Source organism: Melopsittacus undulatus, chromosome 13 (assembly GCF_012275295.1).
Source record: "Melopsittacus undulatus isolate bMelUnd1 chromosome 13, bMelUnd1.mat.Z, whole genome shotgun sequence".
In the NCBI taxonomy this organism is placed as follows: Eukaryota; Metazoa; Chordata; class Aves; order Psittaciformes; family Psittaculidae; genus Melopsittacus; species Melopsittacus undulatus.
The window spans coordinates 1642406-1665771 of record NC_047539.1 but is presented as its reverse complement, the minus strand read 5'-3'; the positions used below and the strand labels follow the sequence as shown (position 1 = coordinate 1665771).

Below are 23366 nucleotides of genomic sequence, written 5' to 3'. Positions count from 1 at the left end.
TCTGCTGCTGTGGGGAAACGTAAGGCTCTGCAGAATTAACAGGGGTCCATCTGGTTTGAGCTAAAGCAAAGCTGCTGGGACCAGCATATTCCTTATTCCCAGTGGAAGACTGGGAACTAAATTCTTAGAGGGTTACAGAAGAGCTGTAAAATAATTGGCCTTTAATTGTAAAGACAAGGTTCTTCAGTTAGTGCTGGTTATTTGTTCTGCTGGGGATCATGATGCCCCCTTCAGAGCCACTGCTTTGAGTCTCTACTGCTCTTCTCTCCTCCTTTCCCCTTTAAAGAGATTTAAGCTTTGGTTAGCCAAGAGTCACCTCTCTAATGGGATAGCAGACTGTCCCTAGTAGCTTTAAGTGCCATAAGCAGTAATCATGAAGTTTCACTCTTCACAATGACACACCACCCTCCTGCAATATCAAGGCAGCAGCAGAGCTTGACCCTCCCATTCACTGTCATCTCCCCATTCCTCTATTTCCCTCATTCAGGGTTTCCTCAAAGGCCTCTAACTGCTCTGTCTGCTGTGGCCTTGTGCTTTAGCAGGAGCAGAGCTGATGGGGAACTTCCCATTACCTTTCTTATGTTTTCCTCTTCAAACTCACTGTTCCATCTCCAACTCCTGAGCTGCCCATGCCTGGTACACTTCCACTCTGGTCTTTTTTCAGGTGGGATGGCAGCTGGCTTTGTGACATGATGTTTATACTCCTATAGAATGGGCTACATTACAGGCACTCGATAGATGATCACTAAGTATCCTCCAGTATTGAATTAACAGTACTATCTGCTAAATCAGACCCAGCTCCAAATGTCTGTGAGGGTGGAAGGACAGAGAGCTTGGGGAAATGGGGCTGTGCTTCTCCATGCTGTTGCTGAACTCTTGCTTTACTGTTTGCAAACAGGACGGTGATAGCTCACACTAAAGCTCTCGATCCCTCCAGACCAGTAACCTATGTGACAGAAGCTCATTATGCTCTTGATCATGGTGTAAGTTCACTTTATTTTCTAGCCTTTTTTTCCATTGATGCACTAAATTTCCTCGTTTCTATTACTCTCCTTTCCCCCCTTCCTCCCCAAGTTTACTGGAGATATTTAATAGGGAGAGGCAAACAAGAACTTACATTTCTGTTTCTGGTATAAAGCACCTTATCCTGTAGTTGTAGTCCAGCTGGGGAAAAAGAAATCCATAAGAAAGAACAGTACTTTGTCTTGAGTGAAGTGTGCAGGATCAGACTCCTGGATTCCATTAACATTGTCATGCTTTGCTATTCCATTGCTTGCATTCACCTGCAATTAAACCAAAGCTTAAACCTCTTTAAAATGCTTAACAGGCCTTGTGGAAGTCTAAAGGAAGGCAGCTTTGCTTTAATTCCTGCTTTAAACTGCTCTAGATCTTCTTTGGCAGATGTCTATTAACACTGAATCATCTGTAAGCTCTTCCAGCTTCATTATAAAAGTCTTAGAGCTGTATAAATATCCAAAAGGCACTTTTCTTGGATGTCTGTACCTTAAGCTGGCCACAACATGAACCAAGGATCTTTAACACACAGATTTGTTTCTGGGGTCATTCCTATGTCATTTTTAATTGCTCCAAGATGGCTTTATAGTACTTGTCACTACTGTACAATAAACACTTCTCGCAGGCAGGTTGTAGGGATGTGATTCTACCACAGGTCCCTGCTACAGGTTACACTTTGTATTTCTTTCAGGCTGTCCTGACATGGCTTTCTGTAGCTCCAAGGGCTCTCTTCCTCCCCACCACAGGATAAAACCTGCTGGCCTTAGTATTGAAGGAGCCCAGCAGGGATCTGCCCTTGGGTAGTGCTGCTGCATCAGGCACACACATGCCAGATCCTGACATCCCATCCCCAGGAGTGTGTTCTGAATAGCTTAAGGACACAGGAAAACAAAAGCAAAGAATAGATCTCATACACTGATGTGATATTAGAACTTTTTTGCTTTTATTACAAAACATGTTAAGAGAACATTGAACAAGTTACATACAACATCACTTTATCTTTAGTGGGCTTCATGCCCTTTGTATTGTACTGTCCATGTGGTAGAAATGGCATATAACTTGCAGAATGCTTAGTCCTAGTATTGCACCATTGATGCACAAATTTAGTTGCTAGTCAAAATATTTGACCACTAACTTGATAATCACATCCCAATACTCAAGAAGTACATCTAAATGTACCAGCAAGCCAGAGACATCATGGAAACTCAAAAACTTCTAACAAACCTGAGGATGAAATGGGCTGATCTTGTCTAACTTTTTGCTGTGACTTCCTAAGTCTGTAAGAAAAAAGCCAAATTAGTATGTTATTATTTAATTTAATAACTGCTTTTTTCCAGGGAGAAGTTTTATGTTGGGAAGGCCTGAGTGATGGGGGGGAAGACTTTATTCTACATGTAATAAAACTGGATTCCACTAAATGAACCAAAAGGAGGATTTAGCTTTGCAAGTGAAGGTTGCCTACTTTGAGCTCTGTGATAAAATACTCTCACCCTTTGCTTTCTTATAGGCTCCTTATGTGGATGTAATTTGTGTAAATAGCTACTTCTCCTGGTATCATGACCCAGGCCATCTGGAGGTTATTCCACTACAACTCACAGCCCAGTTTGAGAACTGGTATAAAACCTACCAAAAACCCATTATCCAGAGTGAATATGGAGCAGACTCCGTCCCTGGACTTCACAGTGTAAGTGCTATAGATGCTTGAGATGGAAAAAAGCACTGCTCTTCTTACAGGGGTAGCAAAGTTTAATTAGAAGAGGTGGGTACCACTGAGCCTGACTTAGCTTTGAGAGTTTACAAGTGTTTGAAAGACTCCAGGATTGTAATCCTGCTCCACTGAAATCAATGAGCTGTGCTACTAACAAAGATTAGGTTCTACTTAGAGAGAAGGTTTTAACTTTGACTAAAAGCACTGAGCACCAAAATCTGCACTTCAGCATTCACAGACAATGCTTAGTTGGAAAACAGACACTGGAGAGTGGGCATTCACTTCATGAGGCTGTCCCACAGGGAACGGTGGCACTCATACACCTATCACAAAGCACCGAGCAAAACCACGACTTCCCCCCAGGCATCCCTGGCATTATATATAATATATATATATTACATACTGTGCTTCCCCTTGCTATTTCAGAAGTTGCTAACTGTCACAGTTAATGCAGCCGCAATGGAAATACCAAGCAGTTGTTAAGGTTGTCTTGAGGAAGCAGGTCCCAAGCAAACAGGCAGTAAATATACTGAGATTAACTCTCACTTCATTCAAGGCCACCTCTTTTCCCTGGCTGTAGGATCCACCTCTGATGTTCAGTGAGGAGTATCAGAAAGCGATGCTAAGGGAGTACCATTCAGTTTTTGACAAGAAGAGGAAAGAGTATGTGATTGGGGAGCTCATCTGGAACTTTGCAGACTTCATGACCAATCAAGGTAAGCTTACATTTATATTCTAACCAACTCTCCAGCCTCCATGCAAGCTTAAAGTGGTTTATGACACACAAAGAATATTGTGCTGTAGGGTAGGACAAAAGGGCCTTCTGCTTCTTGAGCTGGTTTCTGTGACAAAGCCAAGAGGGAAGGTCCTGCCTGTACTTAATGCATCCTCCCTCCACATCTCAAGCTCCTGGGTATCCCCTCTGCAGAGATGCTCCCCAAAACACAAGACAACATGCTTGAGCAGAATGCAAAGGAAGCTTGTGAGCAGACCCAGATTACTGCTATTTCCTCCTATCCTCAATTCAGAACTTTAGTCAGCTGTTAGGGACATGTCTCACTTGCTTCATATCTCATCAACAACTGCCCTTGGTAACAGAGCACCTTAAATAATGTATTATTAACTTGGTAGAGGTTTAAGCACTAGAAGACCAGATGCCATTCTGGTAGACCACTGTCTATCATGACTCTCTGTCCCACTATTAATGTGCATTCACAAAGTATGGGGCATTACAGTGCAGACACAGAGAAATTAAACAATTACAGCTCAGAAGACCTAGTAAGAAGGAACTAGTTATGCATATGCCACCTGCAGTGAGTTAGGGTGGTGAACAGTCAGTGTTAATTTCAGGCAGAGAAACACCATTCATAACAACCTGTAGAGCACCAATGTAGGTATTAGAAAGCTCAATCAGCACAGAGCAGCAATTAGAAAAGTGCTGTTTCAAATAGGATGGAGAAAACACAGACAAGTTCACATACACATAGGCAGTTCCAGGCTTTCTACATGTTGCAGTTGTATTTTCCAGTTTCCCATGAAAAAAGAGGCAAAAAGAACACAAACACTACTAAAGACAGCACAGTTAAACAGCACGCAACATTTTCACTGTCAAATGGAAGGTGGAACCAATGGCAGAAGGAATATCTGCTGTAAATACAATACTGATCAAGTCAATGGGCACACCTGAATTAACTGTCATTGACTTACCAGTTGTAACTACAATAAACTGCAGCTGCATTGCTCAGTTACACCACTACTCTTGCCAAGATAACACAAGTTACATCTGCCAGGTTCCCCACTGTCCCTGACTGTGCGGAAGAAAGTGCATACATCTCTTCCATTTAACCTGATTTAGTACATACACTGTAACAGTTCACAGTAGGGGATAAAAGAGTACTTGATGTATACTTGCTTCATTTTAAAACTTCTCTACAGGGACCACACGTGTTTTGGGGAACAAAAAAGGAATATTTACCCGCCAACGACAGCCCAAATCAGCTGCATTTGTTCTTAAAGAAAGATACTGGAAGATTGCAAATGAATCAAGCTGTCTTCCTCCTGTAATAAAATCACATGCCCTCTTTCTAGAATGACACCAAAAGGTATAGTGGCTGAGTACTATGCTGAACTTGTTCATTAAACTTCTGTTTAATATTTATGCCTGACTCAAGTCTTGCAAGTCTAACACAATTTCTAGTCTGCCTGAAGTAGTTACTATGCTACAAAGCAGACCAGAAACACTAGTTTCCTATGCTTAACCATGTCTGTAGGCTTCCTCTTCCCAGGTAGTAAAATGATTATTCGGAGTTTCAAGGAGCTGAAGTTAGAGAACCTGACTGAGGTATCTGGTTATGGCAAAAAAAAGCATTACGTGTATTATATGATAAAAGTCAGTAGTGAAGACTTCAACAAATCCAAGTTACTGTAAATGAACATCACATCCCTCCAACGGAAATGAGGGTCTCCAGTTATACTCCCCTAACAGTTACACTACTCAGATCACAGCAGGCTGTCTGCAGGATTACCAAAGAGCACAACATATACATATATATACATAGCTTCTCTTGTGGGACAGAACATATGCATCTGGCTGAGAAATTCTGAGAGTTCACTGCATTCAAGACTTGTACAAAGTGCTACTGTGAGGATACCCAACATACTCCAATACAGTACGGAATTCACACTACAGCAGCAAGGTGGAATATGTTAGATAGGTACTACAGCAACTGAACTTTGCTTAAAACTATTTCTTTTACTCACAGTACCAGAACAGCCATTAGTAGATGTGTTTTAACTTCCGGCTTGGAAGGAGGTCCTTCATGTTAAATTGTCACTATGTGTTACAGTAATAGTAGTCTAGAGGGTTTGTTCTAAACCTTTTTGATACTAGCCTGAAGCCTTGTGGGGTAGGGCAATGTGTAAATTAATGTGCACATGCTACATTAGACAGTAACGTAGTGTAGAAACATCTCTTTCAAGCTGCCCAGCAGGCTTAGAGGACCCGAAAGACCAGGCTTCAGACTGCAATAGATGATGCCAATACTCAGAAAAGCTCAGAACATTCTGCAAACTTCTTATTGCAACACCCAGGGTTGTCCCAAGAGCAGTGTCACCCACAGCACAATGCCAGACTGGAGGCTGCCTGCTGCCTTGTGGAAGCTGGTACAAGTATATAGTTGTGTTATTCTGAAGCACAGATACTTGTGAAACTGTTGCTACGACTGTTCCTGCAACTGGCTCTTCTCCCAGATTCTTTCCTTTAGATGCAGTACGTTAGAAACCAGCACCACTGTCCACACTGCTACATGCAGAATAAGGACATACATGTGTACTGCAGAATCCAGAGCAATTTTGCTTTCAAGGGAAAAGCAGCAGCATAATATCAGCACTCTCTGCTGTGTTAGGTCTACACATTTTCTATATAACTAAAACTCCAGGATATAAAAGTCCACCTACAGTGTAAAGAAACTTGCTCAAATGTACCATGGGGTAAGAGCAAAACCCATACTTCAGCCAACCATGAAAGTCATTGTGACTTCTCACCCTCTAGACCTAATTTCCTTTACATCATTTTCTTCCCCATTTCAACAGACATGACACACCAACAGCTGCCACATCAGAACACAGATAAAGGTCTAACACTGTTAACTCATTACAAACTAGGGCTCAGATCCCTGTGGTTAAACACAGGGCTCGGGTTGCAGAAGGAACTCTACTACTTTCAGTCCAACACAACAGATGCAAAGTTTAATACCCACACGTACAGTAAGCACACATTTCAGTCTTAGCTCCTGCTTGTTCTCAGGAGCTCAGTGCAGTCGGAACCCCAAGCCACCTATCCAACCCTTCCCAGCAGCTCCTCCCTCCCCAAGTCCAGAACACAGCAGTTTCCAGATACTCTGTCATCTTGCTGGGGCAGAGGTAAAGCAGACCTACAGAACCAAGGAAAGCAGGAAGGGATAACAATAACACACTGAACAGGGGGGGTTTGCACATTGCTTAAAGAACTGTAAACACTTAAAGCCTCAAGTCAATGCTGCTCACCCTTTACACACCCGTGTGCACACAACATTGAGCAAGACACGATGAAGCTGCAGAAATGCTCTGAACTGGTATCGCTGGGCACCCGAGTGCTTTACATGTTCTGCTGCTAACAGTATGTCTGAAAACAATCACAGCTTAGTACATGTCTACAAACAGAATTACAGTACTGACTTTAAAAACAGTTTCTAAGGCTCAGACTGAGTCCAAAAAGGCCTCCAATTGGGTTCATTCAAGCTCTTATGTTTGGAATGAATGCAGCATAAGAATGATTGCAGCAAGACATCCACAGGTAATTTCTACATTTATTCTTTTTTATACCAAAAAAAGTTATGTGCAACAAATAGAATTCATACATATTTACATTGGTTTACCTGTTAGCAAAATTGGATCCTAAACCTCCAATAGAGAATCTCTCAACTTATGTTGATAAAAGGAACATCTGCCCAATGACTCCATTTCAAGGGATGTTTAATTTGGAGTTTAAAGCACTAGTAATAAATAGTCGATGGAATATCTTATACAGAACAAACACCTAATATTTAGGCCATGCTTAATACAGTTTTATGGTAGCAGAATACTTCATCTTTTCTGGACCAGTTTTGTCTAGATCACATTTACACGATGTTGGCAGAACCAAAGCTATTAGATCTCTTTAACTTTAGCCCATATAAATTAGGAGCATCAAGTGCTGCCTGAAGCATCTCACCAATCTTTTGGAACCATTGAGAGATCTGTACAGCAGAGACAAACACATCCTATGGTATGCAGAAACCTAAGAGATTTGTTGTCACTTCAGACAGCGAAGGTGGTAGGGAATGTTTCATTGGCCTTAGCATTGCAAACACTTGGCATTAAGAAAACTTCCAAGAACATTCATTTCCGAAACGAGACTCGAATGCTTCGTTGGCCTTAAGAATAGCAAGTACCTTACAGTAAGGGAATTTCAGGAATGTTTAATTCCTAAGCAGGTTTGGGGATGAGGTTTTTTGCCTTTCCAATCCTCCACCCCACCATGGAACTTCTAAGAGCCAGTGAGGGGAAGGAGAAGCCCAAATTCAGAACCACTGTTTGTATATTATGATTTCCCTCCCTCACCCCCCATTCTCTTTGAGTGTTGAAACATAACCAGAATCTGTGTAATGCCCTCCCATCCTGCCAGACCAGGTGTTAGTTACTGGCTTTTCCCCATAGTATCCTCAAGATTCCTCAGAATTTGCCTTCAGATTTGTAAGGGTCAAATTAGTATCAACTACATAGCAAATATTTGCCACAGCTGTAGCTGGGGGCAGGCAGGGGGGAGCTGCATGAAGCACTCCTCTCATTTCCATCACATTAACTAATCATAACCTGAGCCATTTTACTGGAAGAAATATGCTGGTCCTATCATTGGGAGCAACAAGGAAAGAGTCAAAGAACTGGAAGCAGAAAGGTCCACATTTCTACTGCTAACATTATTTTGCCCTTTATTCAGGCCAACTGCATTTCTGAAGCACAAGGGAGGAAGTAGAAGGGTTAGGGCCACGTCTAGCAAATCACTTCCAGTAAAAAAATAACTGCAAGAAAAGCACACGAGACAAGAGAGTTCACAATTAAGGATCAGATTGGCAAGTTCGTGCACAAAGTGTAGCTGCAAATTCTTCCAGAGACCAAACCGTTTCCATTCGATCCCTATGGCCACACAGACAAGGACTGCAGACACACGACTGCACAAAATCTGGCCCTAAACAAGTTTACCAAGCAAACTGAATTAACAGACTATGCCCACACAGACAAGCACAAGACACAGTGAAGTTAGTCAACACCTATACTTTCAGCTGATGGGGCTTTTCTCCTTTGTTTTCGATGTGCACTACACCCAGAAATAGGACCAAGTAATCACTGATAATACTTGTCTCCATTGCTGCTTGTTCTGAGGGATCAGCACTGCGACTACCCACTGCAGGCAGCACGTGTTCACCTCTTCCTTGGATGAAAAAGATGCCTTAGAGTAGATCACAGGAATGCATCAAAATAAATCTATACAACACATTAAACAGTGATAGAGCCTCAAGGCTTGTAAGAGCACGAAGTAAAGCCTTGAAGGACCAGTTTAACATCATTCACTCCCCTCATATCGAAGTTCAAGGCATTTGAGAGACAGAACTAAATATCAAGACAAGCTTTAACTATACTCTGGTCAATACAAAACACATTTAATGAATTGTCTAAAACTGTTAGACAAGAGGGACAAGTAGTTTAGTGTTACATGCAACAGATGTTACTCATACCACAGAACTCTATACATAAAAGCAGTTTCCACCTACACCCTTGATACAAACCAGAAGATTACTTTAGTAATTTAAATAGTACTTTGTGAATTCAATCTAAAAAGTCTACTTTTCTCTCTATGGAACACTGCATGTTTCACAGTCAAAGTTTATCCTCAACAATTTAGTGTTTAGAATGCACCTAGCCATACAACGTAAGTGTCTCTCTGACATTCATGTTTAAGCAAAAACATCCTAAAATTAGTTAAGTTCATTCTTTAAATAAATGGGTACGCAGTTGGAGTTCTTCATATTTAGAAGCTGACAAGGGCAAAAAGCAGCACAGCACCAATTACAGAGAGTAGCTGAACTGATACATTTTGGTGTCACAGAGCCTGAAACACAAGTACTTTACTTCCTCAAATTGCATCAACCTTCAATCACATTGATTTAAGTTAACTGAAACAATATTGCTACCACTTCTCAGTCTAAAAACTAAAACAGATCTCTTAATACTCTTCTATCCCCAGCAAGTTTGCCTGGGAATTGGTTGGTTTGTTCATTTTCCAAGCAAGGACACTTCTGCCTGCCAAGTTCAACACAAAGTATTTGGTTTAGGATTTGAAGACAGAAGGCACTTTTAACATTCAGCCTTAGAATACTGAGTGCAGAAACAACATTTACTATTTGTTCCTTGGTTTAAATCTGCAGTTTAATTTTGTTTTATTCCCAGTTAGTTATTAGAAAGAGCAATGATAGCACTAGATCACATTTCATTTTCAGGAGCACATTGACTTACTTATCTCACTACACAGCGTGCCCTTCCAAGGGATCTTATGTATGTCAGGCCTAAAGTTCATTTCCCAATATAGCACAAACCAAAGATCCCGACGAAGATCAATTAAGGAACTGCTTCTTGGTTATCTTATTCAGTCAGTGGTTTCCACTGCAAATTGCAATTCTATACTGCAGCATTCATATAACATCAAACATTAGTAACACTGGCTGGCTGACCATAGGTTAAAAATGAAACAGCTCTGCATGGAAATCAAGTCCTTCCAAAGAATGCTGGGACACCAACCCCCAATCTGCACATAATATCCCAGTGGCAGCTTTCTATTGACCACATTAAGCTATTTCATTCTGTACAGAAATTAATGACGTTGTGGTTTAACAAACGTACTTCAGGTTTCAGCTTTAATTCCATTTCTTGTTACTGAAGACAAGGACAAAAAGGAATGGAACAAAACCCAACCATCATTCTCACGGCAGCACTAGCAGCGAGTGCAGCAACTCGGTGTTCTACAGAGGTCACTTCTTCCATCGTGTCAGTCGAGTATTAGCTGAACACTCTGACAGCTCCTAGGCTAGCAAAACTGATTGTACAGTGAGTTCTCCAGGGATGAAACCAGTATCTCTAGTTTTATTTACAGTATAAGTCCTAGTCAAATCTAAGTCCATCAGCTAAAAAAAGGAAAAGTAATACACATACTGTAAACATGGCAACATTAAATATGGTAAATCCTAGTCTAGAATATTTAATGTCATGATCACATCTTGTTATACCTGAATTTATATACAGGATATTTTATAGCAAGTGTTACCCACTTCACAAGTGGAGGGGGGAAGAGAGTCTAGGTTTTGCTGTGGCTAAAACTCCTTCAAAGTAAAGTTAAAGCTTGTCTTTGATTGTATTAGAGCTTTCTTTCATAACCACATTGAAGATTAGCACAAAGGAAAAACAATTATCTAGGGCCCCTTCAAATTGATACTTAAAAATTCTGTTATGATTCTCTGGGAAAGTGTCTGATATGGAGAATAAAAAATTACTGCAAAATAAACTTAATGGAAGTTGGGTCTTCAGACTGTCAGTCAAGAGTTCAAACAGGCCTTAGTCCTGTTTGGGTTGGAGTTGCCGTTTCCAGGCCTCGTTCAAATAAACTAGTCGTTTGTAGTTGATGATAAAGAGAATGAAGTTCAGCAAATATGTGATGACGCAGACAATGCAAAATTCCTTCAGCACGAAGTACAGAATGTATGCCAAGTACAATGACCCTACTACAGACACTATGGAGGATGTCATGAGGATTAGAGCTGCTACTGCACTTGCTGTCATACCTGCAACAAGAGAAAGAAAGTTACTACTGTTGCTCTCATTCCCCCCTTCCACACAGAGCAAAAGCCTAAGCACTAATTCAAACTGAAGGCTACTCAGGAAGTTGGTATTACATAAAAGTCTGTTTAAAATACCATGTGCTCAAGGTGGCTCCCAAATCACTATTTGGAGGGGAGCTTCTAGGCACTGTATGTCAGTACTTTGATAAGAAGTATGTGTATTAACCATACACATTCCTGTATGGTTCATATATTCTTCTGTATTCCTGAGTTATGGGAAAGTTACAGGTTGGTCAAGTTATGTCTGTCAATAGCTTTATAGCAGACCATATAGTTACAAAGAAATATGTAAATATTACATTTCATGCACTTTTCCCCCTGCTATCCCTATTACTCCTGCAAAACTTGTGAATTCCTTTATTATTTCCTCTCTTTTCTGTCATGCAAGACAATGCTAAATACACTGAAGTGGGAATACCAGTGCAGCAACCATCTTAATGCTTATATTAATAGTATAACTGGAGAATAACGCTTTGGTTATCAGTTGGGGTTTTAAGCCCTTTGGACAGATGTGTCATTAGACTGGTGCTAAAAAAGATCAAAAATCACATGCATTTGCCTGGTCTTCTGCAGATTACACAATGTGCAATACACTCATCACCACAGAGCTTTACTTTAGCCTCAAAACTGAATTAATACTTACCAAGTAGCATTTGTAGTATATAAAACACGAGTCCAAAAACACTGTTTGACTGATTTATTGCACTGTCCTTTCCAAAGATGGAACCCAACAGACCGAATCCTCGACCCCATCTGTAAAACAGTGAAACTAATTAACTCATATTCGGGTACCTGTTGCTTTACATCAGTATGTTCAGTTCATCACTGTTGAGGAATCAGGAAAACCCAAACCCCCACACCATATGTTCTGACATGACAACCACAGTCCTATACAAAGTTCAGTTACCCTGGAAAACCAAGCAGCCTGCAACACAGTGTGCACTATGTAGAACTTTATCCCACAGGCTGATGGCAAAAGTTGTTTGACACACCAGAAACTACCAAAATCACACGGCTGCAACTTCACTAAATACCCTGTCTGCTGCCTAGGGTTGGTGTTTAAAGGTCTTTCATCAATAAACACTTCCTTCCTTCACCAACAGCTTTAGCAGGTCTTTCCAGCACAGTAACTTGGACACATGTTCACCATACAGCTGAGGGAAAATAGTACAACTTGGTAACTAGTTGTTACCACTCTACCAGCACTCCCCTAACTGGCCTCAGAGCAAGTAAAGCACAGTATGTGTTTGCATTTAGCTGCTCCTGATCAGCCTAACACCTTAGGAGGAACCCAAATCTGTCAAGCAGACAAGCCGGAGATGGTACCATGCAGGATTCACAGACCTCATTTGTCAGAGCCCTGGCACAGTGTAACATCTTGAACTAGTACCTTAACCACAGAGTGACTTTCAGCTTCTTAGTGATAAGACAGAAAGTGACACAAGCCCTGTGAAACTGCTGCAGCAGGAAGGGGATAAGAGATTAAATGAGCAAATGTGCAAGAAACCATTAATTCAATGCCCTAAGGCAGATCATGCCCTTATTTGCTAAAAGCAAAGAGGACCGTATTTATTAGTGCTTCAACATGCAACTGAACTCATTTACAAGAGAGCATTAGGATATCTGCCAGCACATCTCTGGAGCACCAAGTTAAATGCTGCATAAAAGGCTAGGTTCACATTATCAGGTGAACTGTCACGTATCTGTGCAAATAAAAGCACAATCCCTCCCTGCTGTTGGAGCAGCAACACCAGCGTGCTCACACCATGCATGCTCACACAAGTGCCATCTCCAAATAGCTTCTTGTACTAGCTAGAGGCAACAGCTCTAAACCAAGACACAGCACAGGTTTGTTCTCTGCACCCCATAGGAATGTTGCTGATATAGGTTACCATCCATCTGAGACCAGTGAAGTGCTACCACCACGTTACGAGCAGCTTCCTCACATGAGAAAGGTACCACAGGTAGTACAATTTAAGATAGTCTCCAAAACACTTCATGATCTCATAACCATTAGTGGAGTATTTTCAATACGTATTCAAATTGATCATTTTAGTTCAACCTTAGTAATTGTCTGGAATTAACTATGACATCCAAGTCTTGTGCTCTTCTCACCAAGAAACAGCAGAAACTTCGCCCCTAGAAAGCACATTTACTGCATAAACAGTAAAAAACAAGCCTACTTTCAACTAGTTTGGTCTCAAATCTCATAAATGACTCAAGTGAAACCTCTGTGCAAATATAAAGCTTTAAGCCAGCACAGAGAAGACTGAAACTGCTGTACCACAGGACAATGTCTTGTATCCCGGAGCCTCAGAGGCTCAGAAAGGCACCAAGTCAATTGCTGGGGTGAGCAGTGTTGTGTGGCCTCACTCCCTGCAGTCACCCCAGTGGAAGTGTGGGGCTACACAAGGCTGAGTACACATCCTCCCTCCAGTGTATGATGACAAACAGTCCCACTTAGCATCTAGTGCAGTTTGTGAGTGAAGCAGCATCAAGGATGGATACCAAAGATCTGGGAAAGCAGCTGCAGAGATGGGAGTGCAGCACTTGAAGGCTAAGGGAGCCATGCTTCCAAGAGGGAGGGATTCCAAAGGAGACCAAACACCATGCAGCAACAGATAAGCAAACATCATAAAGAAGTATGCAAGTTCCAAAGAATCTTAGCTATGACAAGCCTTTCCTCCCACACACTGAAGGTTATCTGCATCTTCAGTGAGAACTTTGATAAGATGGCCACAGCACACGACAACCGCCTCGTGTCCAGCCACCAAATGCAGTATTAAGGAGTCAAATACATTAAAGGCATCATCATTTTGCAGTGTATGGTCTGGTTTTACTGTTCTGTATTACCACATTTATAGGTGCTTCAGGTTGCTATCCACAGGTGCAATTTCTTGTTTCCAAGTGAGAATTCTCTGCGGGGTGACTTTAAACTCTATTTGAACACACTCAGGCTTTCCTTATTGAGAGACTAAGCAGCTGAACACAAAGTGTGCCTAAGTCTGTGGTTCCACATAAGCCAAGCTCAAAGTAAGTGCAGGATGCAGAATTCCTACCCTGTCCCTGCTCTAGCTGTGAGCTCTCACCTCTTCTGCTGCTCATGAGATCCTCTCATGTTTGAGAGTGAACTCAAGCTTAAAACATCAGGAACCTCAGAGTGCAGAATCTGACCCTTTAGTTATTCTACAAATGAATAAAACGCTGCTAATGGCAAGATAATGAGTTTGAGCCCTTGCTGATGGTCAGGGTCCCCAGGTGAACTGCTCACAGCTGCCAGAAGGTCAGAGCATGGTGAAAGCTTTCCCCACATGCAATAGTTCATTAAATATCTGGTTGGCTTTGCAGCAGTGTTAAGAACATCGAGTATCAAATTTCAGTCCATGGAGTACAACAGCTCTGCTCTCACATCTTATTCCACACACTTGACAACAGTCAGGAAGGTGGTTTGAGAGGAAGCACTCTTTCCAGCCTGACAGGGTTTGAAGTGGGAGGAAGTTTTCTGCATCAGTTTGAAAAGCAAAATATTTAGACTTTGTATATTTCCATTTCCATCTAATTTCTTTCCTGAAGAGGCTAAATCAGCTCCTAATTCTCTCAAGGAGGTCCCAAAACCCACTTGGCACAACAAGCCAAGTACTTTGCAAGCAATTGGAGGAAGGTAGAACACCGAGTACAGGAATCTTCCTCTCAAGTCTAAAAACATGGCAAAGAAATAGCAAGAAGACTGCAGTCCTAAGCACGAATTCCAAGTAAAAGATCAGTAAAAAGGACTAGAAACAGAAATTCCTCACAGAACTTGTGTCTCACAAGGAATATGATTTACGAGACCTATTTGTTAATTGGGATCAGTTTGTTGGCTCCAGAACGCTAAGTAAAACAAACTGCACCAATTCAAGAGCTGCTTCCACAGCGAGATGAAAGCTTAGTCCAACACCGCTGTTTCCTGGTACTGACTTTGGCTCCCTATCCCCTTCAAGTGCTCTGTTGTGAAACTCTTGCTGAAGCCACCCCGAGTGATTCAGAGCACCATGACAACACACGTGGTTGTACAATCCTACCACACCCCAGTTTCGCTCCTAGGAAGAAGAAAGCAAACTAACTACAAGGAAGTGTTCAAGTAAACGTTTTAGCCATCTTCCTGCATGTCTGAGTATCCATTCCTGTCTGTTCAAGATGACACTCCCCAAGTGCAGGGTACAGCTTTGCAAGTGCTTTACAAACACTTCAAGAAACCCAAGGCAAAGTGTTCATGCAGTTTCCCAATGCCTAAAATTGAATACTATTCACTGTACTGGAGTCACTGACTTCTAGTCTAGAGTGCATCTCACTCTATCAAGAGGAGGAAATACACTGACAATGATCAGCCAGCCTCTAAACAGTGTCCCTTTTGGGTTGTGCTGTTTAACCAAAATCAGAAGCATTGCATTCTCAGAAGTTTCAAGCCACATTTGCATGCACTTGACACTGGTTAACAGGAAGAACTGAGCTCATTTTGATCCACAAGTGACATCTCTCAAATAATATCCTGCCCTGTTAAATCATTACCTCTTCTGCACAGTTATGAACATCCTCCATGTGCCAGAACAACGGACTGTGGGAGTACACTTAAACTCTAAACATGTTACTGTAATTTAGCAGAGACAATAGCACTGGCAGAAAGGCAACCAAGAGAACCACATGAAGTCTCTCGGTCATTTTAAAGAACAAGTAAACAAGCTCCATCTTTAAGTTACAAGCTGTAAGTTATCAGTCTTAGCTCAAAAAGCAACAATTTCAAGCCTGCCAAACACAGCAAGGCAAACAAAGTATATATGTAGCCATGAGTCAGACTGTCTCATCTTCTCTCTGTAAGAAATGCTATACTGTTTGCTCTAGCCAACCACTTCAGTGCTTAGTTACCTGCAGGAGATGTTTTTAAGGGCTTTTACAAAGAGATCACCCCCCAAGATGTTCTTAACCTCAGTCATCCTTAAGAATCAGCTTAAACTTCTGCACTGGGGTTTCCCCTGCACTAACAGGCTCATTCACTCCCCATCTGCAGGTACAACTTTGAATGCTCTTTACAAACCTTTTCAGAATAGTGATTTAAGAAATCCAAGACGAAGTGTTTAGAACTGTTCATGTAGTCTCCCAGCACCCCAAATCAAATACTACAGTGACTTTTTGTTGTGCCTACCTTGAAGCTTTCCTGAGCGCACCTCAATGCTTTCTGAACACACACTTGACCTTCACAACATCCTCCAGTGATGCCAGGATCACATCAGCTCAATTTCACTTGGCAGTCCGTAGCTCTCGTGTCAAGAAAAGAACTAACCATTGTATATTCATTTTAACATGAAAATAACCATACTAGATCAGGTCGAGGCCAGCTGGCTTCAGAACCACGTCCCTGACACCAGCCAGTAGCAGATGCCTTGAACAAAGCACATGCACTTCCCAGTTCACATTCTGGTCTCCTGAACACCTAGTTGAAAATACTCTCAGATCCTTCAGGAGACCAGGTTATTAAATGGCATGAATGATTCAAAAAGGACTGTAAGTAAAGGACTCAAGTTTTGTTTTCAGGGTAACAGATTACTGAAAGCCCCTCATTTCAGGATTGTTTTTCACCCCATAAGCATTCTTTCGTTATGGACAGCAAGCACCATGTACCACTTTGTAACCCTGAGGAAACAATAAATATCATTTCCTAAAATAAGCCTACATCTGGCAAGCGATGTGCCCATTTCCTGAAGTGTCATTTGACTTCTGAGATAAGGTACAGTACAGAATGGAAGCTCTCAGGAGGGAAGTAGGGCTGGCCTGTGCTCACACATCATCACACTCAGTGAAAAGCTCATACAAAGGTCAAAGGAGCTGGAGCAACAGTAAGAAACTTTGGTTGCAACTTCTTTACAGCTTCATTAGAGGATTGTGGCTTAAACCTAGATCATGGTTACGAGGTTGCTTAGGCCATTCTAGGAGTTTTAATAAATTAAGTAAAAGCCTTCTATTAAAGCCATAAGAAAGAAAGGAGATTAAAAAACCCCACTTGTAAACTTGCCAAGAGCACTGAAAAGTTGTGGTCCATTTCATTTCGTGTTTCAATCTATGAGCAGGATTTACCATACCCAAATAGGATTTTGCTCTGTATCTCCTCCAGCTCTACCTCAGACAATCCAAAAAGCTCTCAGTGTCTAGATCAGCAAGTCTCAAGCAGAAAGTGGTTATTTTATAGCAGTTTTCATAGAAACACTGCTTATTCAAGCTACAAGCCAACAGCATTGTTCTACATAATCTCATCTGTTAAGCTATCATAAATGAAGCCTGAATTTGAACTATAGGCATTTTGTTATATTAGCTTTGCAACAGGCAAAGTAATTCTCAGTCCTACTGCAAATTCCAGTCAAGCTGGAAATGATGTATTTATGAACAGCCAAAATACACATGTTCATGTAGACACTGTAAGGTTGGAAAGCCGTGTAGTGAGGGTACTGCTGTATTATATAAAACCTGGACCTCAGCCACTATGCATTACAGCAGTCTGAAGTGTCAAGTCACCAATTTTCTATTAAAAAGATAAGGCAAAACTCACTTGAACTATCAGCTTCTGCTGCTTTGGGAACAGCCTCCTTTAGAGCCAATGAAACTGGTTTTCTACAGGTGTTCCTGAAACGCCTTCCTCCCCCAGCACACGGAATAACCTCTGGATCCCTCCCAGCTCACATCCTCCACAATCAGGTCCATCAGCTATCAGTTCTGTCCGAGTCCTGTTTGCACATGTGCTGCCTGCCTGCCTGGCAGACCAAGTGGGACAGCCAGCCTTAGTTCACATGGCAGGGGTTCTCCTCCAAAGTTACTCCTTTGAGTCTCTCCCTCTGCCCTTTTAGCACTGAATCTGTTTCTATGAAACTTTACTGAGTATCATGGAATCATTTAGGTTGGAAAAAGACCTTTGCAATTGAGTACAACCATTAACCCAGCACTGCCAAGCCCACCACTAAACCACATCATTAAGTGCCACATCTGCACATCTTTTCAATACCTCCTTTAAGTTTTGCCATTAAAAGATTAAAAAATATACAATAAATTATTAATACAGCACAAAGGCAAAATCTCCTCTAGAAACCAGGCTAAAAAAGCAGTATAACACAACCTACCTTGGCCACAAGTTGTTTGCACCCTTAGCTGCAAAACTTGTATCACGCTCATGTAGCTACAGCATCACCCTGAACCTGCAGCATTCCAAATGCTGCTGAAACAAAGGCCTGACATACTAGATGGATTCTGCCTACACTCATTTCCCTCTGCCCAAGCAACAAGTTAGAGATCTTCAAACCTTCCCTCAGACAGCACAACCAATGAATCCTTGCTACAGAATAACTGAAGCAGCATCATTACAGCTGCTCTCTAACCATTGCAATCCTCATTTTAGGTGACAGGACAGATTATAGCTGAGTCTCAGGAGGCAACATTTTCATGTAAACTATTTCAGTAGCCTAAGAACCACAAATTCCTGTTGAATGTCAACACCAGCTGCTCCACATGCTGCCCTTCAGCAGTTTAATCAAACTTCTACCTTCTCCTATGCAGAATGGAAGATGCCCAACAAAAACCATCTCACTCAGGCTGAAGACATTACTGACTTTTAAAAGAGCAGAGACTTGCAAACCCAGAGAAGCTTAAAAAGCATATAGGTCTCATTTGTGCATACTGGCTCACAAAAAAGGGATTACACATGCTTTTCCCACTTCCTGCATAAAGCTACTTTTACCCTTCATCACCTTATATCAGTCACTAACAATTGTAGCTGTCAACCACAAATGTATCTGAATAATGGCTTGCAGGTACAGCAATAAAAGAAGCTGGGACATCAGAAACTTACCATTAACATGAAAGACAACTGCTAAATACTGTTCTTAACCTGGAATCAAGCAAGCTTTACAAGACAAAGTTTATAGGAACTGCCCCACAACAGAATTGAAGGGGATATAAGCAACATATATTCCATGCCCACTCTGCAGAGAAGTGATCTCTACACCAGTGTAATTCTACTCACACAACACAGCACTGAAGTACTGTGTTGCAAGGACAAGCAGTTCAAATATAACATTTACACTAAGGTCTAAACTCACTGCTTGAAGTGATTTATGAAGGTGAGCAGAACAACACAATAATACTACAGTTGACACGGGCTACACGTGGCAAATCCAGCAGAACAAGTGCATGTCTGCACAGATCAATCCAGAATACATGCAAAATGTTACAGATCTACATTTTCAAGAAGCACCAGATGATTATTTTGGTGCACCCACTGGAGGACATAATGCACACATGCATACCAGACTTTCAGAATAGGCATTTCAGAGTAGCTCAAGTGCACGATGGCAATCTAAGACCCTGCACATTAGCATAAAGTTCAGAAGGAACCCCTAAAATACATCATCTACCACATTATATCCAGATGAACACAGAACCTTAACAGACTCTGGAACTTCTTCAGTAAGTCAGCTAAAGATGCTAACCTAGAGCAATACTGACCATTTCCAAACCTCTTCCCTTACACAGCTGCCAACATTGCCCAAGATATGCAGAGCCATGTGCCCTTTGCTCATTCATGCCATCTGTCTTCAGTCTGTATTGAAGTTACAGCATTAACACATGCCAGGCTACACAGCTTGCTTCAAACAGAGCCATCCACTAAACTGCTTTGCAGGAACATGAAATTAATCAAGACAGAAAGTAGAAACATAGTAGAAGGTCTAAATGTCTCCCTAGCTCTGGGTCTCTCCATTACTACTTCAATGTCACGTTTCCTTTCGAGCCATACTGCTATCCATATTACATGAAACTTGTCTATTAGCTTAATTCCCTCTGTGAAACTACTGTTAACAGCAACACCAAGGGTATTTGTCATGAACTGCTTGCTGTTAGCCAGTTTCATTACAAATAAAGCCATTCTTGCCACTTCATCATTCTCAATTATGAGACATCAATTCACTTAAAACATCTACAAAACTGCCCAATGAAGATATTTGGTGTTTCCCTCATACCTTCCCTTATACACAGTCCTTAGCTGGTTTTAAACTATTTCATGAACTTTCCCCATGATAACAGCTTGAAGTATGCTGACCATGAGTATTTTGAATAAGGAATACTAGGGAGGTATCTCTCCAACACAATCTTCTGGATGAGTCAGATTCTCCTACAAGATTTTTCTATGCTCCTCCCTTTGCATGCTGGTAATCTTTACAACATTTCTGTTCTTGTTGTTATGCCAATACCAGATTTGGCTTAAAAGCAAGACTTGGAAATGTTAGCAGTTTATTAGTGGAAAAATGGCCTAAAGGCCAGAACTTGATTGCAAAGTAACTCAGCTCAGGCAGGAGTACACTAATTTATCCTAATTATTCTATACAGTTAAAATTAGTTCCAACACCAGGAGGTGCTTTTTAAAGTTCCACTGTTGGAGTCAACACTCAAAATGTGAAGACTGTTATATTATAAGTTCCATCACAAATCTAGCTTAAAAAGTCACACAACCAGATGAATGCTCTAGAAGCCTGGTAAAAGCCACAAAACACAAGTCTGCCACCCATTTGACTCTGTAGTTAACCCTGCCAATCAAACACCAACTGAGTTCTGACTGCCAGCGTAATAATGAGAAAAGAAAGTTAAATCTGCATTACATGTGAAAATGCTGCAAGACAGTATTTGCAAATCTACTATCCTGGTGAAATCTAAACTGTAGTTAAAAGTGCCTTTCAGTAATCGAGTTTCAGAGAAACGCTGGTGACATGGTAACCAGGAATACTCTACTGGAGACAGAATGACTGATGGCTGGGGAGCTGTGGCAACATGGAAAATAGGATTCATTTCTTTCAGTGTTATTCTTACTTCAAAGTTTCATTGCTTGCCCCCTTGACTTACTTTTACAGCAATAATCCTTTTCTGTCTGTCCTGTACAGCACTGAGAGCACGTTCTGCTTCTCCAAATAAGGTTTGACTGAAGAGAACTTGCACGCTCCTTTTCCACACAGTCTTTTTCCCACTTGCTCCAGTTATCATGAGCTGCAATACTTCAGTCTAGAAGCATGACTCTCCTAGCAACTGCTAGTGAGGTTTTAGCTGATTTCATCCCTAACTGTTCATGTTATTACACAGAATTGCTACAGTAAAGTTTTTACAGGTCTCACACCATGGCATACTCAACATTTCAGCTGCAGTGTTCCTAATAAACACTATAATTACCAAGCAATATTCCATAATTAAAAATCTAAAGAGATAATTGGAATTGTTTTACTTCTTCAAAGCATTTAGTAAATATCCATTAAAACTATTACTTCAAATGCCCTATCTCAATAGTAGCATTACAATAACAATACAAAGCTAATGAAGAAACAACTCTACACAAGAACAGGCAACTATAGAGGCTACTTAGGTGCTTAAATCCCTGTTACTCTTCTCTTTACCTTGATAGCTATGGCAGAACTTACTCATTTACAAATTACTGATGGTACTCACATGGTTCAATCTCAGTAATCTACACTCAATTTTAACGTTTAAGTTATCTGGCAAGCTAACTGCACTCTTCTTCCTGTTTGCATTGAAACTGCTCATTTCAGGACACTTCTCAAATAGAGACATGAACAAGCACCCTCACAAACTGATTACCTGATGGCAGACAGAAAAGCAGAGTTAAGGCCCTTATTCAATCACAAGAGCCTCTTTAAGGCATCCAGACACACACATCTCTTTGTAGCATAACACAGTCCCACTTCTGCCACCACAGAAATGGTTCTAAAACTAAGAGTTCCCTGTATGTTTTGCCTAAACAATTTAGCTGGCCCTCACCTTGACAGACAAGGGGCATGTCCTCCCCCGCTGCCTTGTTATGATGATACAGCAAGTACCTTTATAAAGGCAGTGTCAGATTTGATGCAGGTCACACTGAGGGGGGACAAGGGGGCAGTATCTCAAGCACTCATTCAGCTGAAGGCATTAACGTGATAATAATTCAATTCTAATTAAAAAATGAACCAAACCTCTCCCCTTCCCAGCTCCTTACTTGTAGATATCTTTGTGTATGTCTTTATATGCCTACATATATATATATATGCACACACAGACACACATTTGCACAGAGCAGCTCCAATATTGCTGAATAACTCATTTCATTTCTTTAGCTGAAATAATTAACAATATGCTTTTAGGAGAGTTTCTTGGCCAGATTACACCTGGAAGTATTTCCTGTACCACGTTCACCCTGGTAGCACTTGTAACTGTACAGCAGGTTAAGTCTTTTCATTACTGCTATTCATTCAGTTAGTGACTTGACAACAGGCCAAGCCACCAGTACATTAAAACTTATACATTGCCTCTCCTAATAGAAATAAGAGCCACGGGCCTTTAGAAAGCAAGTATTAAGTAATTACTGACAGGAAGGCTGTACAATAAAGCCGGGTCTGGACTGGCCTTTCGCAGCTCTACAAATGCCTCCTCGATTAACGCTTCCTCTGTATCCCACAGACCATCTCCTGTGCTGCCAGGTGACATTCTCACGAACACCCACTTCAGGTACTTCAATTATAGCAACACAAACCCAACCACCTACAATGGGACATGTTTACGTTGGCCTCAACCGCAGGTCACACCCGCAGCGTTTCACGGAGCACACACTCACCACACCGCCTGTGCTCCGGCTAATTCCCGGTGATTACCACACACAGCCTGCGGGTGCCTCACCCTGCAGCCGGGAGGGACCCCACAAACCCCCGTTCCCACCCCAGCCTTGCAGCGAACGGGCTGCCCCAACCCGGAGCCCCGACCCCTCCACCCCAGCACAGGCCCAGCCGCCCGCCCCAAGGAAGCGCTGCCACCGACGGCTCCCGGCCCGCAGCCCCCGCCTCAAGCCCGCACGGTACCGGAGGCAGCGCTCCCAGCCCTGAGGCAGCATGAGGTGGCCATGGAGCCCCGTCCCCGCCTCACCTGGAGGTGATGGCGGCGGAGCAGCGGACCCGCTCGCTGAGGTCGCACAGGGCCTGGTAACGGATGTCGCGGCCCTTCTCCCGCTCCAGGTGGCAGGCGTACAGGGAGAGCAGGATACCGGCCGCGCACACGGCGGAGCGGGCCACCCGCTCCCAGCGCGGCACCGACACTCGCAGCAGGACGGGCGCCGCCATCTTACCCCCTCCCTC

The 23366-nt window shown here is 42.0% G+C and overlaps 2 protein-coding genes across 2 annotated transcripts in view; one reads left to right on the top strand and one right to left on the bottom strand.

Moving 5' to 3' along the window:
* GUSB (glucuronidase beta) overlaps positions 1–4887 on the top strand; it is a 10709-nt gene extending 5822 nt beyond the window's left edge. Inside the window, exons 9-12 of the mRNA XM_005154411.4 lie at positions 899–983; positions 2522–2698; positions 3303–3438; positions 4658–4887. Coding sequence (XP_005154468.4) covers positions 899–983; positions 2522–2698; positions 3303–3438; positions 4658–4815 — 556 coding nt within the window. The 3' untranslated portion in view covers positions 4816–4887. The remainder of the gene's footprint in view (positions 1–898; positions 984–2521; positions 2699–3302; positions 3439–4657) is intronic.
* VKORC1L1 (vitamin K epoxide reductase complex subunit 1 like 1) lies at positions 1936–23366 on the bottom strand. The gene is made up of 3 exons (XM_005154326.3): positions 23158–23366; positions 11831–11940; positions 1936–11130 (listed from the first exon to the last, which is right to left on the bottom strand). Exons 1-3 carry the CDS (start codon positions 23349–23351, stop codon positions 10904–10906), a joined length of 531 nt encoding a protein of 176 aa, XP_005154383.1. The 5' UTR covers positions 23352–23366; the 3' UTR covers positions 1936–10903.